Source organism: Sturnus vulgaris, chromosome 1 (assembly GCF_052056855.1).
Source record: "Sturnus vulgaris isolate bStuVul1 chromosome 1, bStuVul1.hap1, whole genome shotgun sequence".
NCBI classification, from domain to species: domain Eukaryota; kingdom Metazoa; phylum Chordata; class Aves; order Passeriformes; family Sturnidae; genus Sturnus; species Sturnus vulgaris.
Window position 1 is genome coordinate 65,026,509 of NC_142243.1, and position 26,775 is coordinate 65,053,283.

Genomic DNA, 26,775 nt, shown 5'->3' on the forward strand with positions numbered 1-26,775 from the left:
GAACTGAGCGCTGGGCAGCCCGGGCTCCGCGGGAAGCAGCTCTGGCACGGCTGGGAACGCCGGGCTGGAAGGCTGCGGGACAGCGGCAGCGATGAGCCACCCTGTCTTCCAGGGAGTTCTCCTTCACTCCTCGACTCCGCCGTCTGCCTGTAGCAAAGTGTGTATTCCGTGCGACCTGTTAGGCCGGGAGCGTGGGGAGATACAACGGTGGGATGCTTTGGGGAAGCGCGTGTGTTTGTGTGTGTGTTGGCAGATAGATGTATGTATTTATGTACGTGTGGAAAAATAAGTATTTATGTATGAAGGATCAGTTTTGATAGGATATTTCCTAGATGTTCATGTGCATTTATTTATGTCTGATTCGAGATCAGAAATCACAGCTTTATGTTGTTCTCTGTGTATGTCTATATATTGATATTTATGTATCCAAGGAATGTAAGAATATTACTCTTGCCAAGCTGCCCTCCAGTCTTCTGTCAAAGTGTTTTTGTTACAGCCCAGACATGTATTTATGTGTCTGCTGAGAATGATGCTAATGTGAAATGCTTTGTTAGATTGCATTCTGAGCAGTAGAACAGAGCTGAAACAGGAGAAAGTGCTATGTGTGATTTTTAGATCACTGCGGTTTTGGGCGATATCTGCATTAAGGTTGCTATATAGAAACATTTCCATCCTTCTCCTGATCCCCTTCATGCACCTATTGCAGAATAGTCAGATAGTTAAAGGAACAAAATGAAATGCAAACTGCTTTGCCCTCTGTTCCTCCCTATCTGTTTATACTGTAGGAACATTCTCATGTTCCTCACACTGCATGACAAGATAGTGGAGTTGATATTTTAAACTCTTTGGGGTAGGTTCTATATCTGTTTTTGCCTTTGCCATATCTTGTAGTTGGAGACTGATCCTCAGCCACACAATTTTGAGATGTTTGTTTCGTGTAAGTATCATGTAAGTATCCTTGTGTTTGACAAGATTTGCCTATTGTGGTTGATGTTTCACAGTTAGGCATTGCATTGAGCCAAATTTGAATCTCTAAAAGGCTGGCATAATACAGAGTTAATAGGTGATACTGTCTATACTCATTTTGGTAGCTTAGATGATGGGAGGTGAACTGCTCAGCATGTTGTGGGTCTGACTGGTGCAGGTAGAGGTGAGAGTGATGCATACAAGCTTCTTGGGCTGATGCTTTTCCTCTAAGCACAAGCCAGTGGAGAATGCAGTATAGCCTAGATTTCACATTATTTAAGATAAGTGGAATCATGGTCATCGTGGTCTGTGGAGGATGCTGTGTGCAGGGGTTGCCTGCCCAGTTTAGTCTTTTCCCCACCATTTCCTTTGGGGAATATTGTGGTGGAAGGCTGGAGGAGTGCTTCTGTAACACTTCTGAAAACTTCAGTTTCTACTGAGGACACACACAACTGTTAATCTGCTTCATCTTCACTAGCTGTGCATCAGTGAGCTGTAATTCTGTCGATTTTAATGAACTGCGTGAAGTGACGAAGTTTTGGTGACCTGGAGATGTTGTGGTTTGGTTCAGCTTTGCACAGAGTTGACCTCTCACCACGTTGGTTTTGGACCCTGTTCTGAGCAGGCTACTCATTTCAGTGGCATGGAGATGGAGGAGTTACCATGGGCAATTTTCTGAACCTGCTAGTGAAATCTCCATCAGGAGTGCTTTAAAAACAGTTTATTCTCTCTCCTAACCATATGCAAAGACAAGGTATCTGTTTCAGGTGGAGTATTTCTGACCCTTTTCAGCTGTACCTTCTGTAATGTTGGAGAAGGCTTTCTGTGGACTTCCACACATACCAGTAGTACGGACTTTGATTGTAGATATTTCCTTTAAGAAAGTGTGTGGGAAAGGTTTATGTGTGCTAGTTTTGATATCTTAGCATGCTAGGTACTAAATGTATATCCTTAATGGAAAATCAGTGATTAAAGGCAGAGCTTTGAACAAGTGCTGCATATCCAGCAGTCTCCAATTTCAAGACCGTGGAGAAAGCAAAAACCATTGTAATGGATATTGTACCCATGGGGAGAAATCCTTCCTACTGTCAGGCAGTTAGCTTTCAATTTCTGTCACAAGTGTCTTTCTGTACAAATTTATAATCTAATTTAAAAGCAGATATAGTTGCTTTGCCATTTAAGCATCTAATCTCTTCCTGAATGATGCCAGGGTATGACCACTGAGTAGTTTTCAGGATGATGTGACTTGTACTGAGCAGATTGGAATTGAGTCAGTCTAGTTGGAGAAGATATGAATGTTGTTAGTCTAATGCCAGTTTTCAGCTAGTTAACCTTGATGAAGAGGCAGTTCAAAGGTTGTTTCCTATTCTGATGCATTTTCTTTGATGAATCTGTCCTCTGTACAGTTTCTGAACTGTTTTGCATGTTGCAAGGAGTTCCTCTAGTGAAATACAGATGGATTTTAGAGAAATAAATGTGCTCAGTTATCTGAGATTGGGCTCCAGAAGTTAGCATCTTAGGGGAGTGTGTTTGCACACATGTACTTTAGCTATTCATTACAAGCAAGTGATTTTCTGAACAGCAGAGTTAATGCACATCTCTCTAAAGTTGTGTCTTGAGGTAAAAAATGGATTTTTTTGTTATCTTTCACTGTACCTCTGCATTTTTGCCGTGTAGCTTCCTCTTTCCAGAGACTGGACTGATTTCATGACGCATGGGCTACCATTTTCAATTATGGAAACTGGGTGGCATATTTTATGAGGTTTGAGCCTAAAGATGTTCAAATTGCAGTTTTGCCTTTTCTGGCCTGGCTTATTTTACAAAAGTTATGATAACTTAATTACCTTCTAGTAATCTGTTCTTCTCTGGTTGAAATCTATGAATGGCTTAAAGGGTACCTAAGTGAAAAAAATCTTTCAGGCAAGATCAGGAGAACAGACTAACAGTGGATGTAAAAACTTGACATGCTCATGTGGGTCAAAAGACTTCCCCATGTCTAGAAATGGATTTGCAGCATCCAACTGACTAAAGCTCTTTTCTTGAAGGTGATAAAATAGCAAGGCAAGTGGTGAGAGTGTTTATGTAGTTCATCTGGAAGATTTGATCTTTTCTGGCTATCTTCTGTTGTAGCCATGCCCTTTATGCAAGCTTTTTTTCCTGCAGCGTATGTTACTGTATCTCAGGCAGTCACTGGGTGTTCAATACTCTAATCTCAGAAATGGTCAATTAACTTTGTTGACATTAATACTTATATTGCTTGATCCAGTCTCTGCCAATCAATCTGTGAGCAGCTTTGAAAGCTTTTATAAATTAGATGCACTTCTAAGTCTGATTTTATCACACCATAGCGTGATACAAAAAACATTACCTAAAATCCTAGTGCATCCATTTGAATTCAAGTGTCATACTCTTATTTCTTCTACTGTATGGTGCTTTGTTCATTAATGAAGGTAGTAGTTATCGCCTGAAGGCCATAAATCAGAAAGTTAGCATCTCATGTAAGGGCAGTGGGTTGAAAGAACTTCTACAGTAAAACTTAAACTTTAATGTAATAGTTTTACATTGTCTTCCTCCACGGTGTTTGCATTGTGAGTGCTATTAGAACTAGAGTGTCAAAGTGAAATGTAGTCATTAATGTAAGTGCAGCAGATTGCACTGGACACACAGAAGTTTTTGCAACTCTTTCTGTAGCTAATGTTGCTTTGGTTGAGGCTATAAACTTGGTTTTTTTTGAGACAACCTCATGTTTTTTGTGACAGTTATCCTCTATATTTCAAAGATAGAAAGTGTCTGCAATTTCCTTTGAAGTGTGATCATTTCTATGTTCAGCACTTCTGAGATCAGTGTTCAGAGTTCCTGCATAATATGTTTGCAAACTTGGTCTCCAGTCTGTAAATACTAGCTTTGCTGCTTAGGTAGAGATCATGTTACAAGAAGAATCATCTTTAATATATATATATATATATTTTTTTTTTTAAGTATTAGGTACTAAATAGCAGTATTACCAGCTGCAACAGTTCAAGGAATCATAAAAGAGATATTCTAAATCCTAGCACTGACTTCAATGTGGTCATGACTTTGTCCCATGAAGTTTTTCTTAAAAAAAATAGAGCAGTATTTAAAGTCTTGACCAATCTATGAAAACTATGAATCTTGTGGGTTTAAATTGTGTGATTTTCTCTTCAGTAGAGAGAGGTTTTTTTTCTACTGAAGATTGAGACTTTTTCAATAATTACTGTAGTTCAGGAAATGGCACGGTAAGAAAATTAGTCAAAATCCTAAGAACTGCAATTCAATAATGGTATTTTGAATCAATTAGTTTTTTTCCTTTTAATTGGAGGATGTAGAATATAAGTAGAAAAAAATTACTCTTAGTTGCAGCTTAATGCTATAGCAGAGCTTTTTGTAGTTTTAGTATTTTAGTATTTTTGACCTTGAGCAAATGAAAAATAAATACGTTCTTGTGTTCTGTGCAATTATGTGATCCAGATTAAACTATCCATGTGAGAATCTTTCTTCCACCTCTCCTTTTAATTTCCTCAAGTTTCTCCAGAAGCATCAACCTGCACTTGCAAATTGTCCCTCTGCTGCACAGGGATGCTTCAGTACCTAGCTGGAGCCTGCTGTGCAGTGCAGCTTGCTGTGTGTAATTGCCTTCTGTCAGAATGGGACTTGAAGGAGCTAGGCAGTCGACTGAGACCACAGAACTTTGTCACACAGGCCTTCAGTCAGCAGTTGGGCAGTAGCAAATTTGGATTCTGCAAACTGAAGAAGATTTTTACCGCCTTCTCTGCGGTTGTATGTGTCCTTTTTGCAGGCAGTTTGCTAAGTCTTTCTTTGATTTTTCCATCCAAAGCTCAAAACTGATACACACATTGGATGGTTTTCTTCTGTGACCTGTTTTCCTCTTGGAAAAAACATAGTTAAATACTAGAAGATAGATAGATAGATAGATAGATAGATAGATAGATAGATAGATAGATAGATAGATTTTGAACTACCCTTCATGTCAGGCTAATGACCAGCTAGATAAAAATCCAGAGGATGATGCAAGGTTTCTTTGTCTGCCTCTGTGCTGTGGAAGGTACAAGATACCATCTTGCTTCTTCAAGCTCTCCCTTTATGGGTCTCACTTAATTTTCATTGTGGAGTAGGTATTTGAAGATTGCCTCACTTATCATGTCTCTATCTCCTCTACGTCCTTGTGAAAATGGAAAACAAATGGAGACTGAGCATAATGGTTTAGAGGAGTTGTCCAACAGTTTGACTGCCTTCTGAAGGGAGACATTTTGATGTGTCTGGCCTGTTGTGGGGAGAGAAACGCTCTCAGGTGTCTAATGATTTCATTCTGTGAAATGCTACTAATTTTCCTAAGGATTAGTTTTTGATTATCCTTCCCTCCTTGCTGGGCTGTCTGACCTCAGGGCTGTGCAAATGTCTGTACTGAAAATTAAGTAGTAACAATCCTGAAACGTGTCAATCCTGACACTAATGATAGTGTTTTTATATCTCAGCAGAGCAGTTCCACCATTCAATGGTGGGTTTAATATATTCTTTCCTTCCTTGTCAGTACCTCTTGACCCCGTATACCCCTGCTAACTCTCTCACCTTTAGGATTTCCACTGTTGTTTGCACTCTCCATAGCAGTTGTAATGAAGGCTGCTGAAATCTTGTAGAATAAAATTGCTCTTTCTATGCAGCACTGCTCTTTTCTCTTTATCTGGCTGTTTGGTGTCACTTAGCAGTTGGCAGACCTGTGGTTACCAGTGGAGCTAGTGGAGCACGTATCCAATCCACCTTAACATGGCAGATTATATTCAGCTATTCAGTTTGTTGTTTTATCACCATTAACTTGCTGTTTGTGCCCTGGACCTGACTGAGGAAATTGGGGTGTAATACCAGTCTAATGCCTGCCTTCACTAAGACCTGCGGGAGACCCTCTTAACAAAGCAGAGAGACATCTGCAATTATAGCTGTGTCCTGCAGCTGCAATAACGTCCCAGCAGAAGTCATGGTTTTGTTTTCAAACATAGGTACCTATTGTTAGAAAATTGTGTGAGAGGAAGGTGACTTTGCACAGGTAATAAGCATTGATGACTCTGCAATATCTTCTATATCTGCTGAAGGTCTTGAAAATTATCTCCTTTATTTAAATGCCTAACTTTTGGCTGTTCTGATGATACGTGTTTATATAGCATGTGTTATTGTTAGAAGTCCTAGTGTCTGCACATGTCCTGAATTTTTCTCTCTGTTACTAGGGACGAATGCTAATGGCACAAAATTTAATTTTCTTTCCTTCTGCAGTATTTATGCAGTGTTAATGCTCAGCTATTAAGTAACTGTCTCAGGTATTAGTGCAGGTACCATAACTGATAAAATAGCTAATTTGAATTCTTCATGAGAGGTGGGTTTTCTGAAGGATTGTCTTGTATTACATTTAATAGAAATGCTGACAAGTATGTGTCACTTTCATTAGGTGTGGTTATACATTCATTTGCTCAGCCGGCCTGCTTTATATTTTTAAATATAAAAAAGCCTGCTTTTGATTTTATTTTATTTTTCAAATGTTCCCTAGCTGTGATAATGACCAGAAGGGCAAGGAGGCAAGGAGCTCCTGCCTGCCTTTCCCACTGATGCCAGTGTGGCTGGGCTCAGTGTTCAGGGCCCTCATTCTCCTGGAGGTTTCTGCTGCCTGGCAGCGCTCTCTGACTGCCTTCATGACACCATTTGTCCCTGTCTCTGATTTTGTTGGCATGCAGGGATTCTGCTACATCTTTTGTGGAGCACCAGCATACTCCCTTATGCTCTGTTTGCAGTTTCGCAACTGAAGGATTTGAACGTCTTCCCAGACACAGGTAATTCAGTCTGTACACGTTCTTACTGCTAATGGCTCTGGCCTAATTTTGTGTAGGAAGTGGCAATATAGTTCTGCTTAGCTGACCCCTTTCTCTCGCTGTGGGAGAAAATTACTTGAGTCTGCATTAAAGTTAAGGGGAACAAAAATGCAGAGTGAGATTTGGGGTGGAGGAGAGGTGGAATGTGAAGGTAATTCCTTTCCTTGGATATCCGTTGTACTTCATGTGTTTTCTATGAAAAAATGTTGTAGTCCTGATCAGCAACTGCATATGTTTAAAAGATCATGAAGTCAAAATGTTTCTTTAGAGGGATCAGTTCAGAATTTCTCCTTATCCTGTTGGTTAGAGCACTGCCAAAAGCTGCCAGCTGGAACAGAAAAATATAGTTTTCAGAGTAAGGCAATATATGTGTAATACATCTCTGTTTTCATCATACCTGCTGCTCAAGGCTGCCATCCTTCTTCTAGCCAAGAGTGCAAGTCAGACTTGAACTCTTAAGAGCCAAGAAATGCCAAAGTAATTACCAGCAATGCTGTCTGTTTATTTTGTTATAAAAATAAAGGCTTTGTGTTCTATGTGAAGGATAGAGATTCAGCTAGCAAATTAATCTCATGGCCTTAGTTATTTTTAACTGCTGGGATCTCAGGGCTGGCCACCTTAGATTTTACTGTGTCTTGTGTTTGTGTGATGAAACTTGTACGTGTGCGGAACAGAAGAGTATCATGGGGGAAGATAAGAGGAGCATTGCATGCACACACTGCAGCACTGTTTATGTTTTAACAGTTTAAGAAGGTGTGCAGTGTCTGGTTTGTTCTCATCTGTGGGTCAGAAGCTGTGCACTGAATTGTGACCGGGTGTGCTTTGTGTCTGAGCTTGATCCTAGTATCAGGAGGCACAAGCTAGTGTTGCACTGAATGCGAGCTCTTTTATTGTGTGGAAATTAAACATCAATAGATGTGGAGCCACAAAGGAGCATGGGAGGACACAGTGCTGCTTTTGTGCATTCACTGTAGCCTCACATGGTGTATCCCATCAGGATTCAGTGAAGATTATGTATGTGGTCCAAAGTCTGGCATTTTGCAGCTTTGTTAAGTCATGTCTTCTTAATATAAATTTAAAAACAAACAAACCAAAACGAAAACAACAAAGAAAAACAAAACAAAAAGCAACAAGCAAACAAAAAAAAACAAACAAAAAACACATCCACGAGCAGTTGCTTCAAGAACTTTTGTTTCTGAACCTGGGACAAATAATGCTGAAAACGTCTGGATCATTGGCACCATCTCTCAGTGTTTGTCCCAGTGTTGCTAAAAGTAATCATGTAGACTCCTCAGGGAGCTGTTCTTAGGAAAGAGAAGCTGCCACTTGTCTCTTTTTAGTGACAATGAGACTGTAAAGTTGGCCTTGCAGAGGAAAAGACCTATAAAATAAACAAATTATTTTTCCGCCTGTGGTTGCGGTTAATTTTGACCTCGTGATGTTCTGATACAACGCCTGATGCATTTTTCCTCAGGCTAAAGAACTAAAAGTCTCTCTTAGGCAAATGGTCCATTTGCCTGTTTCTGGGAATGGGTGAAGGTTACAGCAAATGCACAATATCTCAGAAACCTTGATCTGCAGTAGTAAATTGTTCTGCAAATCATGGGGGTTTTTGTGGCTAACAACTTTTCCTTGTTTCTACAGAAATCCTTCTAGACTTGGAAAAGGCTGTATGTGAAATTGTGGTCTTACCATAATAATATCTCTTCTCTGTCCCTCAAGGATGAAGTATTTGGGGGTTTGTGCTAATAAGTTGGAAATATTTAGTAGGAATATACGGTCCTTCTGCTCCTCTGATTTTTTTTCTCAAAAGCCACAGGAATATTTAAAAAACCATTGAAGGGTGAAGTCTATAAAAATTCTATGCTCTGTATATCTCTCTGGTTTAGTTTGAATGTTCTGAAATAAAACGCCAGATAAAAATAATCACCTTGATAATGTGTTAGAATAAATGTGCATGGGCAGGTGTATGCTGCTGGATTCAGCTTAAGGAAAGGCTTAAGAAATCATCTATTTTCAGCTGGAGATCCCTGTCTGCATAACTGAGATCCAGATTAATAGACTTTCTCATGATGAGGGTGACCATGTACTGGCAGATTGTCCAGGAAGTTTGTGGAGTCTCCATCCTTGGGTCTGTCTGGCCATGGTCCTTGGGAGCCAGCTCCAGGTCCTCCAGCCAGCTCCACTTCAGCTGCAGGGTAGACAGTGTGACTTCCTGAAGTCCCTTCTAATCTCAACCATTCTGTGAATGGGTTGTGTTAATCTCCATAGTTCAGTTCAGTGTAAAATTAAACAATTCAGCTCGCTTCACATTTACAGTGAAATCAGAAGATGAGGCTCCATGTTGCTGGACCTTCAGGACTGACTCTTTCTCTCTTGTGCAGAAGTGCTCATTTCTCTTCAGTTGTCAATGGTCCAGTACCCTAACACTGCTCAGTGGTTCCTTCAGTGGCTGCGTAAGTAGAACATTTAGAATGACTTGGCTTAAAAAAAAAAAAAAAAAGAACTTTTGGTCTTTTTGTCTGGTAAAAAACCAATTAAGTTTATAGTTGATAGAAGGACAGAAGAGCAATTAGGTAATGCAAGACAGCAAAAAATGGCCCTGTTGCTGAAAATTTTGTATCATAGATGTAGTAGTTGGAAGCATCCAGAAAACCTTTTGCTCTCTTTCAGGTCAAGCCTTACTAAATATGCTACAGAGCAGCACAGCTATGTGTATAATGTCAGCAATTGCTTCCTGAGAGAACATTTAATTACAGATATTAAAATAGCATAATCTTAGAAGCAGTATAGTGTTGTGTGTTTGATTTTTTTTGTTTTTTGTGATCAGAGATAATTTTTCTAATTGTGCAGCATAGGAATAGATTGGGAGGACCAGCTTATTCTTCACTAAGGCAGCTGCCTTAGGAAGGGGATTTGGTTTTATGTTGGATAGAACAAAGGTCACGGAAGTCAAGTATCAGGCTTTTGGAATGTTAGTAATAGTCTCTCTGAGTTTTATGGGGACCTTGCCCAAAGCCTTATCTTTTTGTACTTGGGACAGTCCTTGCTCTAGTCATGTTCTGTAATCATTTTGTGTTTTGAGCAAAGTTAATGCTTATACTACAGTCTTGAGGAGAAATTGTCAGTATTCTTTGACCAGGCTCATTTAGATATTCTATATGTAGAGCATGCAATATCTAATATCAGATTTAATTATTTGGAGATCCTTACTGTGACACGGAATTTCTCATTTAGTGAAGCAATACAAAGTATACTAAAATCACAATGCATATCCATTATACTTGGCAAAATGTAGCAGTGGCAATATACAATTCTCTCTCAATACCAATATGATTCCCATCACTGGTCTCCATAATCCCAGCGTCACAACACTGGGCATCCTCTGTCACTGGGGTGGAACCTGTGGATTGAAGCTAGCTCAGGCCCTTTGCTGTCTTTGAAATTTGTTAGTTAGTTGTTTAGTTTTTTTACTCTGTATCAGCTTTAGGCACCTGTTCACTTGGCTCATGCTGGTCTGGCTTCCTCAGGGAGGCAGCCACACTCTTTGATGAACTAACTGGGGGAAATATTTACTCCATCAGTTGATTCACTCAGCTGTTGATAGAACTGCTAACATCTAATACAAACATCTGGTCCCTTTTGTCTTGAGATAAATACATGTCTTGCTTTGGAAAAGCTGTGTTCAGTCTCAGAAGCTCAAGTTGCAGATCAGGGTCCAGTTGTTTGTGTGTTTTAGAGACATGCCACCTGTAAAGGATCCCTTCTTGGAGAGGAAAGGTCCTACTGCTGAGCTGCTAGGGTTTCTGCTCTAGCTCAGTCAGCCCTGGCTTGTCTAAGTAACTTACTTTTTCTTTTGCAAGGGAAAAGACCTAGATGGTCTTTCATCATATAAAATTGTGTGGTGAGGAACCTGCCAAGAGCAGCCAGTTAGCAGCATTTCTATCATATGTAGATATAGACAGCTGAAATATGAAAGTCATGTAATGAGTGTGTGATACTCGGCCTTGAGGAGGGCTGTCCACTGAAAAAACCACTACCTGTGTTTTCATTTACAGAAATGTTTCTTGGTCAAGCATCCATTTAGGATCCTTTATGAGGAGGGAGTTTGGCTAAACTAGTTTTTTTCCTTGCATGAGTCTTGCATGAATAATGTTGTTTTGAACTATTCATTCCTTGCATCTATTTGTTGCTTAAGATGTCTTATTTAGAGAATTTAGTGTCCTGACAAAGAATGTCTCCCTAGAAATTCTGGAGCAGTGTCTGCTTGCATTGCCTTGATAGCTGGGAAGGAATAGCTTGAGCACTGCCTCAAAAACTGGCTTAACACTGCATGGAGTTTAGCATGGAAAATGCTGTCTGTGAGTCCTCATTTAAAAGTACCTGCTAGTTTCAAGTCACAGCTAAACCAGGATCTCCATAACTGCAGACAGAGTATTTGTGGGGTTTGAGGTACTGGAGCCCCAAGGGTGCAAATATTTCTGGGGTATTTCTGCATCTCTAGAGAAAGAGATTTCCAGGTGGGTAATTGGTTCTGTATCTTCAGGATGCCTGATCTACTGTGTCATCCATCAAGAAGTCTGGAAGTGATGATAAAGCCTGCATGTCACCTGTCTATTGTCTTTTACTATGACATTCTAATTAATGCTCACATCTGACCTATTTTTTCCTGTGCTATCTGTTTCAGTGCTTGATGGCCACAGCAGGACACTAAACAATATTAGAAAAAAAAACCCCAGCATTGAGACCAATAATTTCCACACGACCGGCTGGAAAAGCAGTTGTCACTGCCTTGCTGGTGCAGCATGGCATTTGGACCTGGTGTTCTCTGCCTGTTCCTATGGACAATAACAGGTATGAGTTTTCTTCTCCTGTAACTGAGTCATCCAGACAGAACAAGTGAATTAAATGCTCCTGGAGTGTGTATACAGCTGTGAAATAAAATATGAATAAGGCAAAAGCTAGGAGATCTTGTGACTCCTCAGTGCAAAAAGCTTTGGTAAGTTACAGCTTTGTAAGTTGCAATGGAGGAAGGCAGTTGTGAGTGGATGTTTGAAGCCAATTTCAGCAGGCTGTTTTAGGGGAGATGCATGGGGCAAGAGTGGGTGGTGGAAGAGTTCAAAGAGTTTTCACTTTTTTTCACTTGCAGGAAAGGAATTGAAGATTAATGTGTTGCTTGCATTCTGAGCATTCTACATTTTTGTTCTGAATTATCATAAGGTGGTTCATATATGAGTAGTGTGAGTGCACTGGTTCACATCTCTCACCTTATCACACTCCCTACAAACATATCTATCTTTTCAAAAAACACAAAGTCCTGAAATTTTCTGCTTCAGCCACAGGCATAGGTAATTTATTTCCATAACCACAGAGATGAAGTATGATAGTTAATACTGCCTCTGTCAGAGAGAGACTTAATCTGGTGCAGGTAGTTTTGATATGGTAACTGATGAAAAATACATGAAGAAGTGGGGTTTATTTACTTTAAAAAATATTGTTTGAATTCTGTCTATGGTGGTACTGGTAGTATCCATATTAGCAGAAATTGAGAAAATGATGCACTGTTATCTGACTTTCACCTCTTTTAGTATAAACAGAATGGGATGTTTCATGACAGAGAGACCTGCTTAATGTGCTAAGGCTTAAATTGACTGCTGAATTCGAAATAGTTGGGTGGAAGGGGGTGCATATTAGCCTAAGCTGAGGGGGATAGACATTAACTATGTCTGAGCTCATAGATGGTTCAAGGTAGTTATCAGGATGACCATGAGGATCTCATAGTGCCTAGCTTTTTGAAGAGAATCTGGAGTTGAGTTTTTTTTGTTGCTATAGTGAACAAGTATGCCTTTTGTAAATAAAATCCTCTCCTATGAAATACTGAGTACCTGCTGTAGGGGCTATGCTAGTATCTTTAGGAAAAAAACAAAACACAGCAACTTAAACAGAAGACAGTAATGTGCAGTATTATAAAATTTGCCTGTAGAGAATGTCACAATTTCATGCTTTTGATAGTAGTGTTAATTGTTAGCAGACTAGAACATCTTCCACATGCATATAGGAAGTTATCTGTTTTTAGCTGCAAATTTGCTATGCTCTCTTGGCTTGTCTGAGAACAAGACTATTGCTCACAAAATTCTGTCTGTATTTCAAGCCTCTACCTGTATCTCAACTACCAGCACACAGTGTTTAGATGATAATATAATCTAATAGCTCATATTATTTTAGTAAAAATATTAGTATTTGTTTCCATCTCAATAATTTGCAGAATTTTTAATACAATTAATATTTAATTAAACTGGGAGGTTCCTGCTATTTTCCAGGATATGTTTGCTACAAAGTATCAGTATGAGTAAATGCTCATCTCTTCTAAGTCAAAAGGAGTTCTTTTTAGTACAGGCTTTAAGGTGAATTGGCTGAGACTCAGGAACTTGCTAGATGTTAATTCTGAATTTTTTTTCTGCACATGAGCTTGTGCTTTTAAAGGCTACCTTTTGTTTAAAAAAAACCCCCAAGTTATCTCAATACTTGTTTTAATTTAAGATAATGAGAAAACTGATTTAATATAGGAAAGAAAGGCTTGACATTCCATCGCGAAGAGAAGAGAGAAACAGCCTCACTAATGAATAATGTTGGAAAGATATTGAAGAATATGCTGTGGTTCATTAAAATAAATTGAGGTGGGCTACTCTGTCCTGTTTAGGTGATGTTTATTTAGTTTTATTTTGTGCATGATGGTTTTTTACTAATAATGTTTTACTGCTTTTAATGAATGTGTGGTTTGACCTTTGCTGGCTGCCAGGCGCACAGCAAGTCACTCCATCACTTCTCTTTCTCAGCAACATGTGAGAGAAAAATAAGATTAAAAGCTTCATGGACTGAGATCGAGACAGGGAGGTCGTGTACCAGTTACAATCAAGAGCAGAGGAGACTTGACTTAGTTTATTTAATTTATTGTCGATTAAGGAGACCAGGATAATGAGAAGCAAGAACTACTATAAAAAGCCCTCACTTCTCCCATCTTTCTATATGCAACTTTACTCCAAATTCTTCTTTCTTCTTCCCCTGAGCAGCTCAGAGAGTCAGGGAATGAAGGTTGCAATTAGTTCATAATGCTTCCTTTCTCCTCACATCCTTTCCCTGCTCCAATGTGAGGTCTTTCCCATGGGCTCAAATTCTTAAAGAACTACACCACTATGGGTCCTTTTCACATGAAAGTCCTTCAGGAGCAGGCTGCCTCAGTGTGGATCCCCTGTGAGGTCACAGGTCCTGCTGGAAGATGTATTTCCATGTGAACTCCTCTTCGTGAGGTTCAGGCCAGGAGCCTGCTCCAACCTGGATTTTTCAAGGGTTTGCAGCTTCCTTCAGGGCTTATCCACCTGCTTTGGGGTGGGGTCCTTCATGGGCTGCAGAGGAAGGTGTGTGCTTCACTGTGGATCTCCATGGACTGCAGCACGACAATGTGCTTCACCGTGATTTTCACCACAGCTGCAGGGGAGTCCCTGCACTGGCGCTGGAGCACTTCCTACCCCTTCTTCACTGACCTTGCTATATACGGGATGGCTTTTCTCACATTTTCTTACTTCTCTCTCCCCTCTCCTGCAGTTGTGCCAGACTTCTTGCCACTGTCCCTGGTTGACTCAGCCTTGGCCAATTGTGAGTCAGTCTTGTAACAGGTTCTGTCCTGACATGGGGCATTTTCTGGTGTCTTCTCACAAAGACGTTCTGGCAGTCCATTTCCTTCGCCCCCAGCTACCAAGATTTGCCACATAAACCTAATTGATACAGATATCCATCACTGACTAATGTTCATGCCTTTCAGGAGGCTTTAGCAGAGTGTAGCAATAGGTATGAGTGTGTACCATGCGTCTGTCACTCAACATCTCATGCATTTTGGGTGATTGATTTCCAAAACGTGGATGCAGCTCCTAATTTATCCATACAGATATCCCTTAGCGTGCTTATAATCTCATTTCACTTTTTTTAATTCATTAATTGATGAAAACAGCCTATATTGAAATACATTTCAATTATTCTGGCCATTAATGTTTTTTTGCTAATGTATCAATTTCTTTTTTCTCTATGAGAGAGAGGAAACATTGTTTTCCAGCACAGAAACATGAGTTTACTTTGCAACTGGAGTCCAGTATCTTGGAAGCAATTAAGCCTAGCTCTCATTTTGAGCAGGTATAATCTGATTTGACATTCGAAGCAGACCTTGCAAATACTGCTATTAAAATGCATTTCTGCAAATATTATGAATAGTGTTCTCATGGCTGACTCTCTATTTTGTCATATTGTGTGTGTATGTTGTGTGCTTTGGTTTGAGATTAGCCACTCCAATAAAAATATAAACAGTGATTACCAGGTAATTGCAGTCACAGGTGTTGTGCTATCTGGTCTCCTGTTTTCAAGTCCACATAGCCCAGATGTAGATTATATGACCTCCCATATTCTCTGATAGCCTTCACCAATGTCCTTTTCCTTACTCTAGCAGAAGGTGTTTCTAAATGCATTACAAGCCCTCAATTTTCAACACATTTCACTACTACTCGTCTTGGACTTTGAAAAAGATTAATACCCTTTTCTTCCTACATGTCTAACATGTAAAGCCCAGGCCAGGAATGTCAAGGGACACTTTAAGATGTAGGTATGCCTTTGAAATGACAATGGAACCACTGCCCTGGGGTCGTGGTGCATTCTTTGTTAGTTATACTACCATGCCTAGATGTTCTAGTATCCTGGTTCACACAGGTCTTTCCAGAGATACAAGATCGTGTTATGCTTGATTACTATCTCTGAGATGATGGTGAGTTATGCTGTATGCCAGGTTAGTTCACATTGTCCATACCTCTGGAAGTGGTCTGACATTTCCTTGTGGAGGGATGCAATAGTTGCAGCCGTGCATCTACCCATCTTATTTTTTTTTTCTTTCTTTTTAAATAGCACTTAGTTGATTTATCAGCAACAAACAGGGATGATGACAATTCATGGAATGAAAACAGTACTTGCAAAGGATCATCAGACCCACTGAACTAATTATGATGCCTTGACAGATCCTGGACAAAAGAAGTGTGAAGACTGCTGTAATGACCATAAAGGCCTTGCAGATCATTATTTGCAGATGTAACTAGATTACTGTTGATATCTTGTCTGGAGGATTTGCTTTTATGTAACTGAGCAATTTTTAAATCTGTTTGTTCCTCAGTCGGCACCTTTACCAACACCCAAAAGGGTACTTTGTTATCATATATGTATCTGTGTTTAAAGACCTGAGAGACCTCGGGGTCCAAACAACCTCAGGGCAGCCTGCAGTAAAAGAATGAAACTGCTTTCATGTGTGCAGAGATGTTAGCTGCTGCTAGAGGAACCAATGCAGTGACATTTCAGATGTTGAAATGTTCAGATGTCAGTGATACTGCTTTTTTTGGTTTCCAAGACAGTACCTTCTGTAGGGCATTACCAAAGCTGATGGAGTATAAACCTTTTTCATCATTTATGATATGAAGTATGCTTTGCAGGGGTTTATAGCTCTGCTGTGGAAATTCTCTCTAGCTTGAAATTTGGAATTTTAATTTCTCCTCTTAGATGACTGCCACTAAAAATAAAAACTTATTTTAATTTTGCTTCCAGAACCTTATCAAAATTGTTTCAGTATGTTTTTATGGTAGTAGGAAAAAACAGAACTTATTTTTTACTGATACAATGTCTTTCATCTCAAAATTCACCAAATGAGGTAAAAGTTACTTGCATAGATTAAAAAAAAAACCACGAAGCCTAAAAACAGAATAGAAATTGTTTGCTGCTAAAAGATGGAGCATATGGCAAGAAAACAGGGACAATCCTACTCTTCCTGTAGCAAACTCCTATAGTATCCTCCATGCTCAGGTAGTTCAGATGCTTTTAGGCTGTGAAAATAATGTGCTTTGTGGGCTCTCAATGCTGTGCTGCCAGCGAAAAGGTAATGGGTAAAAGTCAAATGTGGCTTGGTGCAAGGTCTGAGCTTTTCTCTATTACTGTACATTTCCTCTTGCCCCTTCGTTCTACTTTTTCTTACAGTGCTTGCTGCTAGGGAAAGCAAACAGAGTGGATAGTTCTGCCCTTGCAGGGCTTCCTGCTGGGGTGATTAGCTGTGATGTCCTCTGTGTTAGTACACCATCACAATTTGCTACTTGACTGGCTGAAGAGTACTTGTCACCAAGTCATTCAAGTGCTCATGGCTGTGTGAGCGTGGGGGAGAGCAACTCTTAGGTTTCCATGTCCACTTGAGGAAAGGTCTCCAGCCAACTGCAACAGGGGAACAGCTGTATTCCTGATGGGCTCTGGACATCAGTGTACTCATGCTCCAAGATGTGAAGGAGCAGAAGTGTGAAGCTCAAAGACAGGTGTGGATGTTCCCTCATTAAAGGAGGGAATATCTTGAAAATGAAACTCTATTCCACACTGTGACTTTGTTAGGATTTTGGTGGGGGATGTAGGTTGAGGGGTTTTTTTTACAGTAACCAACTTGCCTGACTAGGTCTCTGGGTATGTCAGTGTTGTCCTAGTGGAAATGTAACGGTGCAGCTAAGAGGAAGGGAAACACTTAGCTTGCAGAAGTTTTAGGCTATTGACTCATGTTCCAGAGGGTTTTGCCTTTTAATAAAGAGAATCAGTCTTCTCTCTATGGCTAAAGATGCACCATGAATTTTGAGGGATGTTGACTCTGCAGTGTGATAACTGATGTGTCAAACTGAAAGTGGTGGAGTGAAATTTGAAACTGATTGAGGACTTGAAGCCTGGCCTCAGGTTAGAGCTGTGGAGTGTCCCAGTTGTGTAGGCCTGTCTCTAAAACAAGAACCACTGGTCATTCTGTTCTGAACAAATATTGAAACCTTCAGTTTTTGGGTTTTTTTAAACACACTCTTTTTTTAAACTCACTTATTTCAGGAATAAGTTAAAAAAGGGCTGTGATGAAAACAGCCATCAAAGTAGCTTTTTGGCTCACTTTATAATGCTGTTCCTAAAGTATTCATTGTAATGATTTGTTGCTGACCTAATATTACACATTTGCACAGTCATGTTTCTGTTTTCCCTTTTTAAAGGCTGTTTCTCATCTCACTACTGATTTATAGGATTAACTAAATGCATATGAGTTGCAAAAAGATAGAATGTTTGACTAGGATGCCTGACTCCTGTACTTAATTTTAACCCAGAGTTTTTCTGGCACTCTGTGCTAAGTTGTGCAGACAACTTAAAGAAAAGACTTGTGATGACAATTCCAAGTCTCTGCCAGGGCCTTGTGTTCTTGCAGGTAAAAGGGAATGTAGAGGAAATGTTTATATGCAGTGTAACAGAAAAAAAACGCAGAGATCTTGAGCATCTTCTGGGTACAGATAAGAATACTTCATGTCTGGGCTGTGTAAGAACAGGATAGGATGTTTTAAGTACATTCCCCTGGATAGATTTTTTTCAATGAAAGAGTAAAGTGGAACAGTTCACAAATCCTAGCTTTCCTAGTGTGAAAGAGTAGCTGCAGTCAGAAAAATGGTACTTGGAGCTCTTTATCCTTTTTGTCAGCTTCCTATTCAGCTATGCCTATTTGCAAGTCATCAGATTTTTTTTTAATTTATTTTTGTTTCATGTTTTTCCTTACTGACACAGCCAGCTCTGCAAAACCATCATGCCATCTTGTCCACTCTATCCCTCACTATGTGGTGCCATGTTTTTGTTTGTTTGATTTGTTTTGGGGTTTTTTTTTTTGCATTGAACTAACCTACTTTGCAAGCTTTGCATTCTTCCCAAGCAGTTTGACTCCCTATGTATATTTTAATAGTTGTATTCAGACCATGTATTGTGAAGGAGTGTGCTACAGCTCAGCCCAGATGAGGTGGTGGGAACTGTAATGTGGTGCTGGACATATTGCATGTCATATTCAGACCTAACCCCTATTGCCAGCCTATTCCTGCTCCTTGAATTAATTTTTCCTGACCTGTACAATTGTGAATAATGAGGTACAAAGCAGCCAAAGTCAGCTTTGTTTTCCATTGCTGCGTTAGCTCCACTGTGGGAGCATGTTTGTTTTCATTCATTGAGTTAGCAAGTCCAGTAAAAAACCAAAGAGAATAATTTTCTGGTTTTACTCAACTTTCTTGAATCATAATCAGATTTTAGGAAGAGGAATTGTGAAGAGCAGTTATAACCAGGGAAAAAACACCTAGAAAAGATGTAAAAAACTGACTGGAATATATAATCTGTTGATTCATGCTTTTTTTTTACCATTTCACACTCAGTCTGTAATGTGCTATGAAAATAATTCTGATGTCATGTTAAAAGATTGCATGCAGCTTTTCTGCAAATAAAGGGAAGAGCTCCATACTGGAGCAAATTCGAGTTTTCACATGAGCTTATGGGTAAAGCAGCAAAAGTTTGAGAAATTGATCCAGGTTTTATATTAAGACCAGTAAGTATATTGGAATGAAGAACTCTTCATGACATTCAGATGAGATGACAAATCTTTCTCCTATTTAGAGTTTTGCTCCCTTCTCCCTCAAGTGAAGCAATGATATGCTACAGCATCTTATTTGAGTTTTGTTTTAAAACATGTTTTTAGAGATCCCAGTAGGAACATGCTGTAGAGGTAATGGAAGTACCCCATGATTTTTTTTTTGTATTCTCTGCTCTGTTCTTGTTTTTAAGTACTGGCAACTTGCTTTCATCTCTATGTATTTGAATTTGTAGCACAGGAGTAAAAGGTACTTCTGCAAAATATGTCAAGGTCCTACACTGAAAAGTCCTCCAAAGTACAAATATCATTGCAAAGGGACATGCTTTAAAAAGGTAGTGGTGATGTTAGTGAAAGGAAATCAGCTTTTTTAAACAGGGTACCACATGTCTCTATCTTGTAAGCCATTTATGGTCATTTATAGAAAACTATATTATGGCTTGGTTGTAGTGCTGTGCCTTATGTTGGTGTTGTTGCAGGTTCCAGTTGTGAGCAGTGCAGAGAAGGAGCCACGTACTCAGGTGCAGTTATATCTCCCAACTTAGAAACCACTAAAATCATGCGGGTTCCTCACGCGTTGTCAGTGTCCGACTGCATCGCGGCGTGTTGTGACCTCTCTGGTTGTGACTTGTCCTGGATGTTTGAACGGCGCTGTTACATCGTGAACTGCCAACACAAGGACAATTGTGAACCTAAAAAAATTGAAACTGTAAAGTCCTACCTTACCTTTGTGCTGAGGCCTTCTCAAAGGCCAGCCTCGCTGCTAGGGTTTGGGCAAGTGATCCCAAGCATGGTCCACTCTGTGGGACTCCAGAATGACCCATCAGAGGAAGTGAGTAGCCTGAAGAAGCTGTCTCTGCTTGGAAAAGATCCCGGCCTTGAGGAAATACCTGAATACATTGATGATTATAAAGAGTTGGAGCAGGACCCCTTTCAGGTGGGCATCAAACACCCACAGAAGGACAGTATGGATTATGCTGACTGGGGCCTGATGGTGGCAGGTGAAAATGGCTTCAACACTTCCATGGGTGATGATGGAGATAACCAGGAAGATTTTGCTGAAAAGAAAGGGGAGGCTGGGAAGGTGGAAAGCCTTCCGAATAAAAACAGCTCTGAACCGACTTCCATCAGTGAACACTCCACAGAGAGGTCATCCCTTCCGGAGATTACACCACTCCCTGGGAAGACATTTGAAAGGGAAGCAGCTGTTCCACTTCTTGCAGAACCTGAAGATGCTTTGCAAAAAGAGGTATGTTTGCCCTTCAGGAAGCAGACAGAGTGTGGTGAGGCTACTTGGCAATTATTTTAGTTTTCAAATATTTGAAAATCTTAGGTTACTGCTTTGTAATATAACTCTCATATGACTTACAGTCATGTTGCCATGTACAGGAGGCTGAAGTGGATAAGATTGTCTTAAGAGGTAGGTGAATCACTAAAGGACTTTTTTTTTCATCAGATGATAAAGAGTAAAGTTCCTTTTAGGGCACTATGTGGTTTCTTTAAAAGTGTACAAATGAGTGAACCTGGACCTGGTGTAATAGTGTTACAGTGGTCTTTACTTCTGACCTCTGGTGACTCACTGGACGAAGTTAGCAGAGCAGTACAAATAGACCTTCTGGTATCCAAAGGCCATAAGCTTTAAGTGGGGAACGTAAGCTCCTCCATCAATAAAATTAGACCTGCTTCATGGGTTTCATGCTACTAATGCACAATGGTATTACAGATGTAAGTGCTGAGTTAATTTTTATAATGCTTTTAAAACATGAGAAGGGCATGGAACTTGAGGAGGGATGATAGCAGTTTTAGACCATGATGTGCAGCAGGATAAAGTGGATAAGGTGTTCTGTTCTCATAATCCTTGAGTCTGATAATTAGAAAAATAAGTTAATTACTTAAAATCCAATCTTTGTCAGTATTAGTAAGATGCACCTGTTCTCTATTTATGCCAACTAGCTTGATCAACTGAGACCTTGGTTTCTTAAGAACAGGGTAGGTTCAGTTTAAACAGGCTATAAGTCCAGCATTGCCTGGGTTTGACTCCCCTTGCTAGAGGAAAGAGCAGATTGATCAATGTTAGCTGACTTGCTCTAAATTCCACAAGATTTTGTAACCAGCAAGTATCTCTTGCTGTAAAAATGGTAATTTATTGCTGTTACTGTAGGGAAGAAAGATGCAAGTAAATAAGAAAGTCGTGTGAAATCTCTGACAACTGCAGTTCTGGAAGGGGATGACTGATAATATGGAGAGCAGCAAGTCATAAGAAACAGATAAAGACTTCAGGTAACTGGAAGGAGCCTCCTATTAACAGTCCTGGTCCTCACAGTGGATTTAAGACACCCCAATACCTACTGGGAGGGCAAGAGAGCAGGGCAAAAGCTGTGCAGAAAGTTTCTGAAGGTTGCTGATAACTCCAAGAAGGTTATTGCTTTGAGTTGCTTCCAGGAGGTTGAGAAGGAGGTTGAGACTGCTGGACTTCACCCTTGCAGGAAACAAGGGATTAGTTAGGGATGAAGGAATGAGGTAGAAGCTCCTAAGAGGGGCAGGAATAAGTTAGGAAGCAGGGTCACAACCACGGGCTGCAGTAGAGCCAGTCTTTCCCCTTTTGTGGGATCTGTTTGGAAGAATTGCAAAGGAGAGTGCCCTGGAGTTAAGTGGGGGCCATAACAGCAGGTTGCTTTTTGAGACCGCCTCCTGTAGAGCACAAGTGAGAAGAGATTAGAACTTGTCTTCATGTGTAAGGAAGAACACTTGACAACAGAACAACTGCTGTAGCAAGCTGAAAATTAGGTACTGCTTCTGCAAGTAGAGTTGATAATGGGAGAGCTGTTTTAAAAAGTTCCTACCATGCACAAAATGAGCATAATTAACATGGAGGTTTAGGTGAGAGGGGTAGATAATGGTTGTTTTTTTCTTAGTATACAGAAAGTATATATATATATATATATATATATATATATATATGTACATATGAAGAGTATAATAAAAAAGTAGACTGTCCCTGCTAATAAAATTTAGAGTGACATTCTGTCATGCACTAGTGCAGCAGTTGGTTCTAACACAGGGCAGTAACTGAGCTGTTCTTACAAAATTAAAATTAAGGACACTCAACCATATACTAAATTCATCTCCCATATTTCCTTCCATCTGCTAGGGGAAACTTGCAGTAATCTTTTAGTTACTGCCTGTGTAATGTGATGGAAATCAAGCCACACTAAGAACCTGCAGTAGCTCTGTGCTTCTTCATATTTGTGCATTTTAGGTGTGCAGTAAGACTTGAAGCATGTTTTCATTGCATTTTGCTGTCTAATGGAAGACACATTAGTGTGGTGCTAATCTTGTGCCTTAGAGGAGTCATAAAACTTCGAGTTCACCTAAATTACTTATCAGATCTGAGCAAATTTGTTCCCTGTCTCTAAGGGATCCTGTGAATACCATTTTATGAAAGTTGAGATTTCACATCCTGCAGCCATGATGAATATATATGGCCAGGCCTGCTTTGTAGGTCTCTACTTTGGTTTTCCCACTCCAGCCAGAATCTAAAGATTTTGCTTTCTCTTTGTATACTGACTGTAGATGGGAGTTTATTGTAAAGTGAAATGGAGAGAAACCTATTTCTCACAGTGACACAGAGGAGTCATTCTTGTGTGCTCTTTATATTATGCTAACATTATGCTAGCACACCCATTGAAATTCCAATAGAAAGGGTGAGGAATGAGCTTGCTGCTTTCAGTGCAGAAGGGTTGAAACTCTAAAGCTGGGTCAGTCTTTAGCCACTGCCGACAAGGATGCTGAAGAACTGATAAGACAAATGTAGTTAGAAGGTGTTTGGGACTGCTCTGTGAGCAGAGCTGTAGAAAGCATGTTAATGGGATAACATTGAAAGCTGTTCATGACATGTATTGAGAAATGGCTCTAAAGGCTCTCTATTAATGTAAAGAAAGAATCTGGGGAAGCAGAAGGCTTTCAGAAACTGCCAAAGCCTAAGCAACCTTTGTTTCCTAGGTGGGAATCCTTTGAATTTAGATGTGTAGAGAAATGGAGATGATGAGTGGTTTTAGCAAATATTTTTCCCTAACCTTCTCTAGAATCAGCTTCAGTCTAGACACATCTACTGTCCCTTCTTAGTCTTCATTCCCCTTCCTTTCACTGCAGATTATGCTCAATTGCTTTGGTGAGGAGACAGGTGGCACAGGAGGTTGGGGTCAGTGCATGGCAATCTCCTTCTTTCCACTTGTCACTTATCTTTTCTGCTACTCTTCCTTTTTGTTTCATCTGCACTGGTGTGGGCTTCTCTGTGGGCCTCATTTCCTTGGGAGGTGTCATGGAGTGCATGTTTCCACGAGGGTGTTGCCAGCCCTATGCACAGTAATGTTTGCTTCCAGATGTTTTCTCTCATGTATCCTGTGCATCCCCCCACATCCTCCTGTTTCCCCTGCCCACAGAGGCTGTTGCCCTTTTTTAACTAGATTTGAGAGGTTGCAGTGTTGGTGCATGGTGGCTTGATTCCACCCACTGCCAAACTGACTGAGGCCACCTAGGTGGCCCCTTCAGCCAGATATCTGCCACCTAAGCCCTGCCAGGTGTGCCTAACACAAATTTTCAGCTTGGTTTCAAGCTTTTATGGTTTGGGAGCTTTACTTGTGACCCTAATGAAATAAAAACTGTCTATGATATGTTCTGGTGATAGAATTTCCTTCTTATGTGTCTCTTTCTCCAACAAGCAAACATTTTCATCAAATCTCATATGGATTGTTTAGCACATATTTATGTTTCTTTCTGAAAAAAGTTGGTTTTTGAAAACCAGATTTTATTATGAAGGAAATCTTAAATTTTTACACTGGATTAAAAATGCCAAGAGGTCTCCAAATAGTTTTTTCATTGGTATATAATCCAAACAACCTCTCAAACTGTGGTGTTTTTGTATAGGCTATGAAAAGATGAAGGTCTTAAAATCATGCTTGCTCCTAAGTTTAATGAATTGCCCTGTTTGTTGCACATTATACAATGTTTTCCTATCATCCTCTGAGTTCTGCCACAGCAATTTTATATCTCTATTCCTGAATCTGTGCTGACACGCTCTCTTCTGCAGCTTCCAGACAAAGCTGTTTTGACAAGCCAGACAGAGCAAGGTGGCAAAAATATGATTCCCTGTTTCCCACCCTTCACAGTAGTCAGCAGGATGTTGTGTCCTCAGGTGCTGTGTTCTTTGAGCAAGGACCTATACAGAGATTTTAAACTGAAAAACCAACCAAAGACCTCTGGTGTGTGTGCCCTTGGACCATCCTTGTCATAAATGCAGTCAGATTCAGGGATTTTCTGTATGTGATTTTGGGAGAGAGAATATGGGGTTTGTCACTTAAGTGAGTCACCTGACTGTTGGGTTTACATCAGAGGGAGTTCAGAGGGTTCTTGTGGACTGTCACTCTCTGACAACTCAATAACATGAGTACATTCAGAAATCTGTACAGAGTATATGCTGTCCAGCTGCCCAGAACAGAAATCTGAAGTGCTACCCATCCTTGAAGTGAGATATCTGCAAATAATTGATTTTATTTTTTAAATTTCCAGTTAAACTGCTGATCTGCTAAGCCATGTCAAGTTTTTCAGGTCTTAGTCAGAGTCTAGCTGCTACTATGTTGATGCTGCAAGATTCCAAACATTTACGCAATAGCTAAGGCCTGACTTAATTCTTGTGCTTATTGTATTTGCAGAGATAATGGTGCAGTCAAAATGCATAAATCTCTACCTAAGAGACCTTAAGATGGCTGACAGTCTCTATGTGATGGTGAGCCTTTTAGTGTCTGATTGGCTTGCCTTCAGAATTCATTTTTAAGACTTAGAACACAGTTGAATATCATAGACATTCATCTCTTGTTTCAGCTTTGAAGCCTGCAGAAGCTGAACAGTTCTTTTAGTTTAAAATACATTGACTTGATCCAGAGAGGATGTATAAAAGCCCTGAAAGATGCTTGGATATTTGTTTACCTTTCTTTCTATTTTGAAGTCTCTGCTTCATGTTATGTGATTGTTCTTATTTTTTGTTGGAATTCTCAAGATATTTGCACTCAAGTCAAACCCAGAGAACTGGAGCATGTGGGCCCTCACCATTGGTGTGTTTGTATTGAGCAATAGTGGCTGTTAAAAAGGGTAAAAGCAAACAATCCACAAAGCCCTACCAGCAGAGCTGCCTTTCAGACTTCCAGAAGGAATTCTGTCCTTTAATTTTCACTTCCCAAGCTGGAATTTAGGTTAATCTTGCCTTCCACATCTGTTCCAGCAAATCTCTCAGTAATAGTCTCTGTCTGAGGACTTAATTTCTGATATTGTCCCTACCCCAGTTGTCTGCTGTCTGCTAACATTTTTAGTTTGTCTTTTTGGCTGTGACACCGCTTCAGATGTGACAGTGCCACAGGGCACCTTTTTTGACTGCAGTGTCTTGCCTAGATTTGCTAGCTGAAGTGATGTTTGGTGCCACTGCAGAAGAGGCACCCTGGAAAGGTATGTTTGAGGTGACTTTGTTCTCCATCTGTCCTACAAAGCCATGATAGCTGGTTTTCAGCTGCTGGATTGGCAAAGGATGAGGAGAGAGAAGCCAGAGGAAGCTCAGGAAAGTAGACCTCCCTCAAATACAGAAGGCAAAAGAACGCGGTTTGCCCAAGTGTGGGAAGAAAATCCTTTATAAAGATGAAGGGTGGACTGAGTATGTAAAGGAGACATATCTGGAGGAAAGACCTTTTGTCAGGATACAAAGCAGGATGGGCTTGAGGATCTCCCTGTACATCATGCTGTCAAGGGTGAGTTTGCTGAAGGCACTACTTTAGAGGAGCTGCAGTCCCTGATCCTGCTGTAAGTGTCCAGCTGCTCGGAGAGTACTGTCTGCATATGGAGCAGAGCTGGAGGTGTGACCACAAAGGTGCTTATGTTGTCTGTGTTATGGACTCACCCAAAAGTGCAGCTCTTGGTATGGTACTCAGCATCCTCAAGCTGGACAGCCACAATCCCTGGCACTGCACAGGGATCATTTCTCTGTGTCCATTGTTGAAGGTTGAGATGGAGTTGCAGATGACTTCCGTGCTCTCTATTTCCTTGCAGGCTGAGAAGGAACAGTTCGTGGCATTGCTTTCACATTCCCATCTGCACAGGGAGCTTTTTCTCCTGTCCAGAAGGCAGAGCTGCTCTTATTTCCTAGGGAGACAAATTGCATAGGCAAAGTAGAACACTGAAATACAAAGAGTAGAGAACTGGGACTGTTCAGCCTTAAATGGAGAGGGTTTGGGGATTTTACAGATGTGTATAAATAACTCTGATGAGTGTGAAGAAGATGGAGCCAGGCTCTTCTCAGTGCTGTTCAGTGGCAGGACAAGGTACAATGGACACAAAATGAAATTCATGGAATTTTATTTAAACACTAAACCTTATCTTTTTTCCTGTGAG

The 26,775-nt window shown here is 40.2% G+C and overlaps 1 protein-coding gene across 3 annotated transcripts in view; it reads left to right on the forward strand.

Moving 5' to 3' along the window:
• The first annotated feature begins 9,229 nt into the window (after positions 1 to 9,229).
• The window catches only part of KIAA0319 (KIAA0319 ortholog), a 45,918-nt gene continuing 28,372 nt past the window's right edge, over positions 9,230 to 26,775 (forward strand). Inside the window, exons 1-3 of one of the 3 annotated variants that reach the window (XM_088168552.1) lie at positions 9,230 to 9,316; positions 11,548 to 11,714; positions 19,821 to 20,590. In XM_088168552.1, coding sequence (XP_088024678.1) covers positions 11,666 to 11,714; positions 19,821 to 20,590 — 819 coding nt within the window. In that variant the 5' untranslated portion in view covers positions 9,230 to 9,316; positions 11,548 to 11,665. The remainder of the gene's footprint in view (positions 9,317 to 11,547; positions 11,715 to 19,820; positions 20,591 to 26,775) is intronic. The other 2 variants (XM_014877806.2, XM_014877797.2) reach the window with 2 other exon arrangements.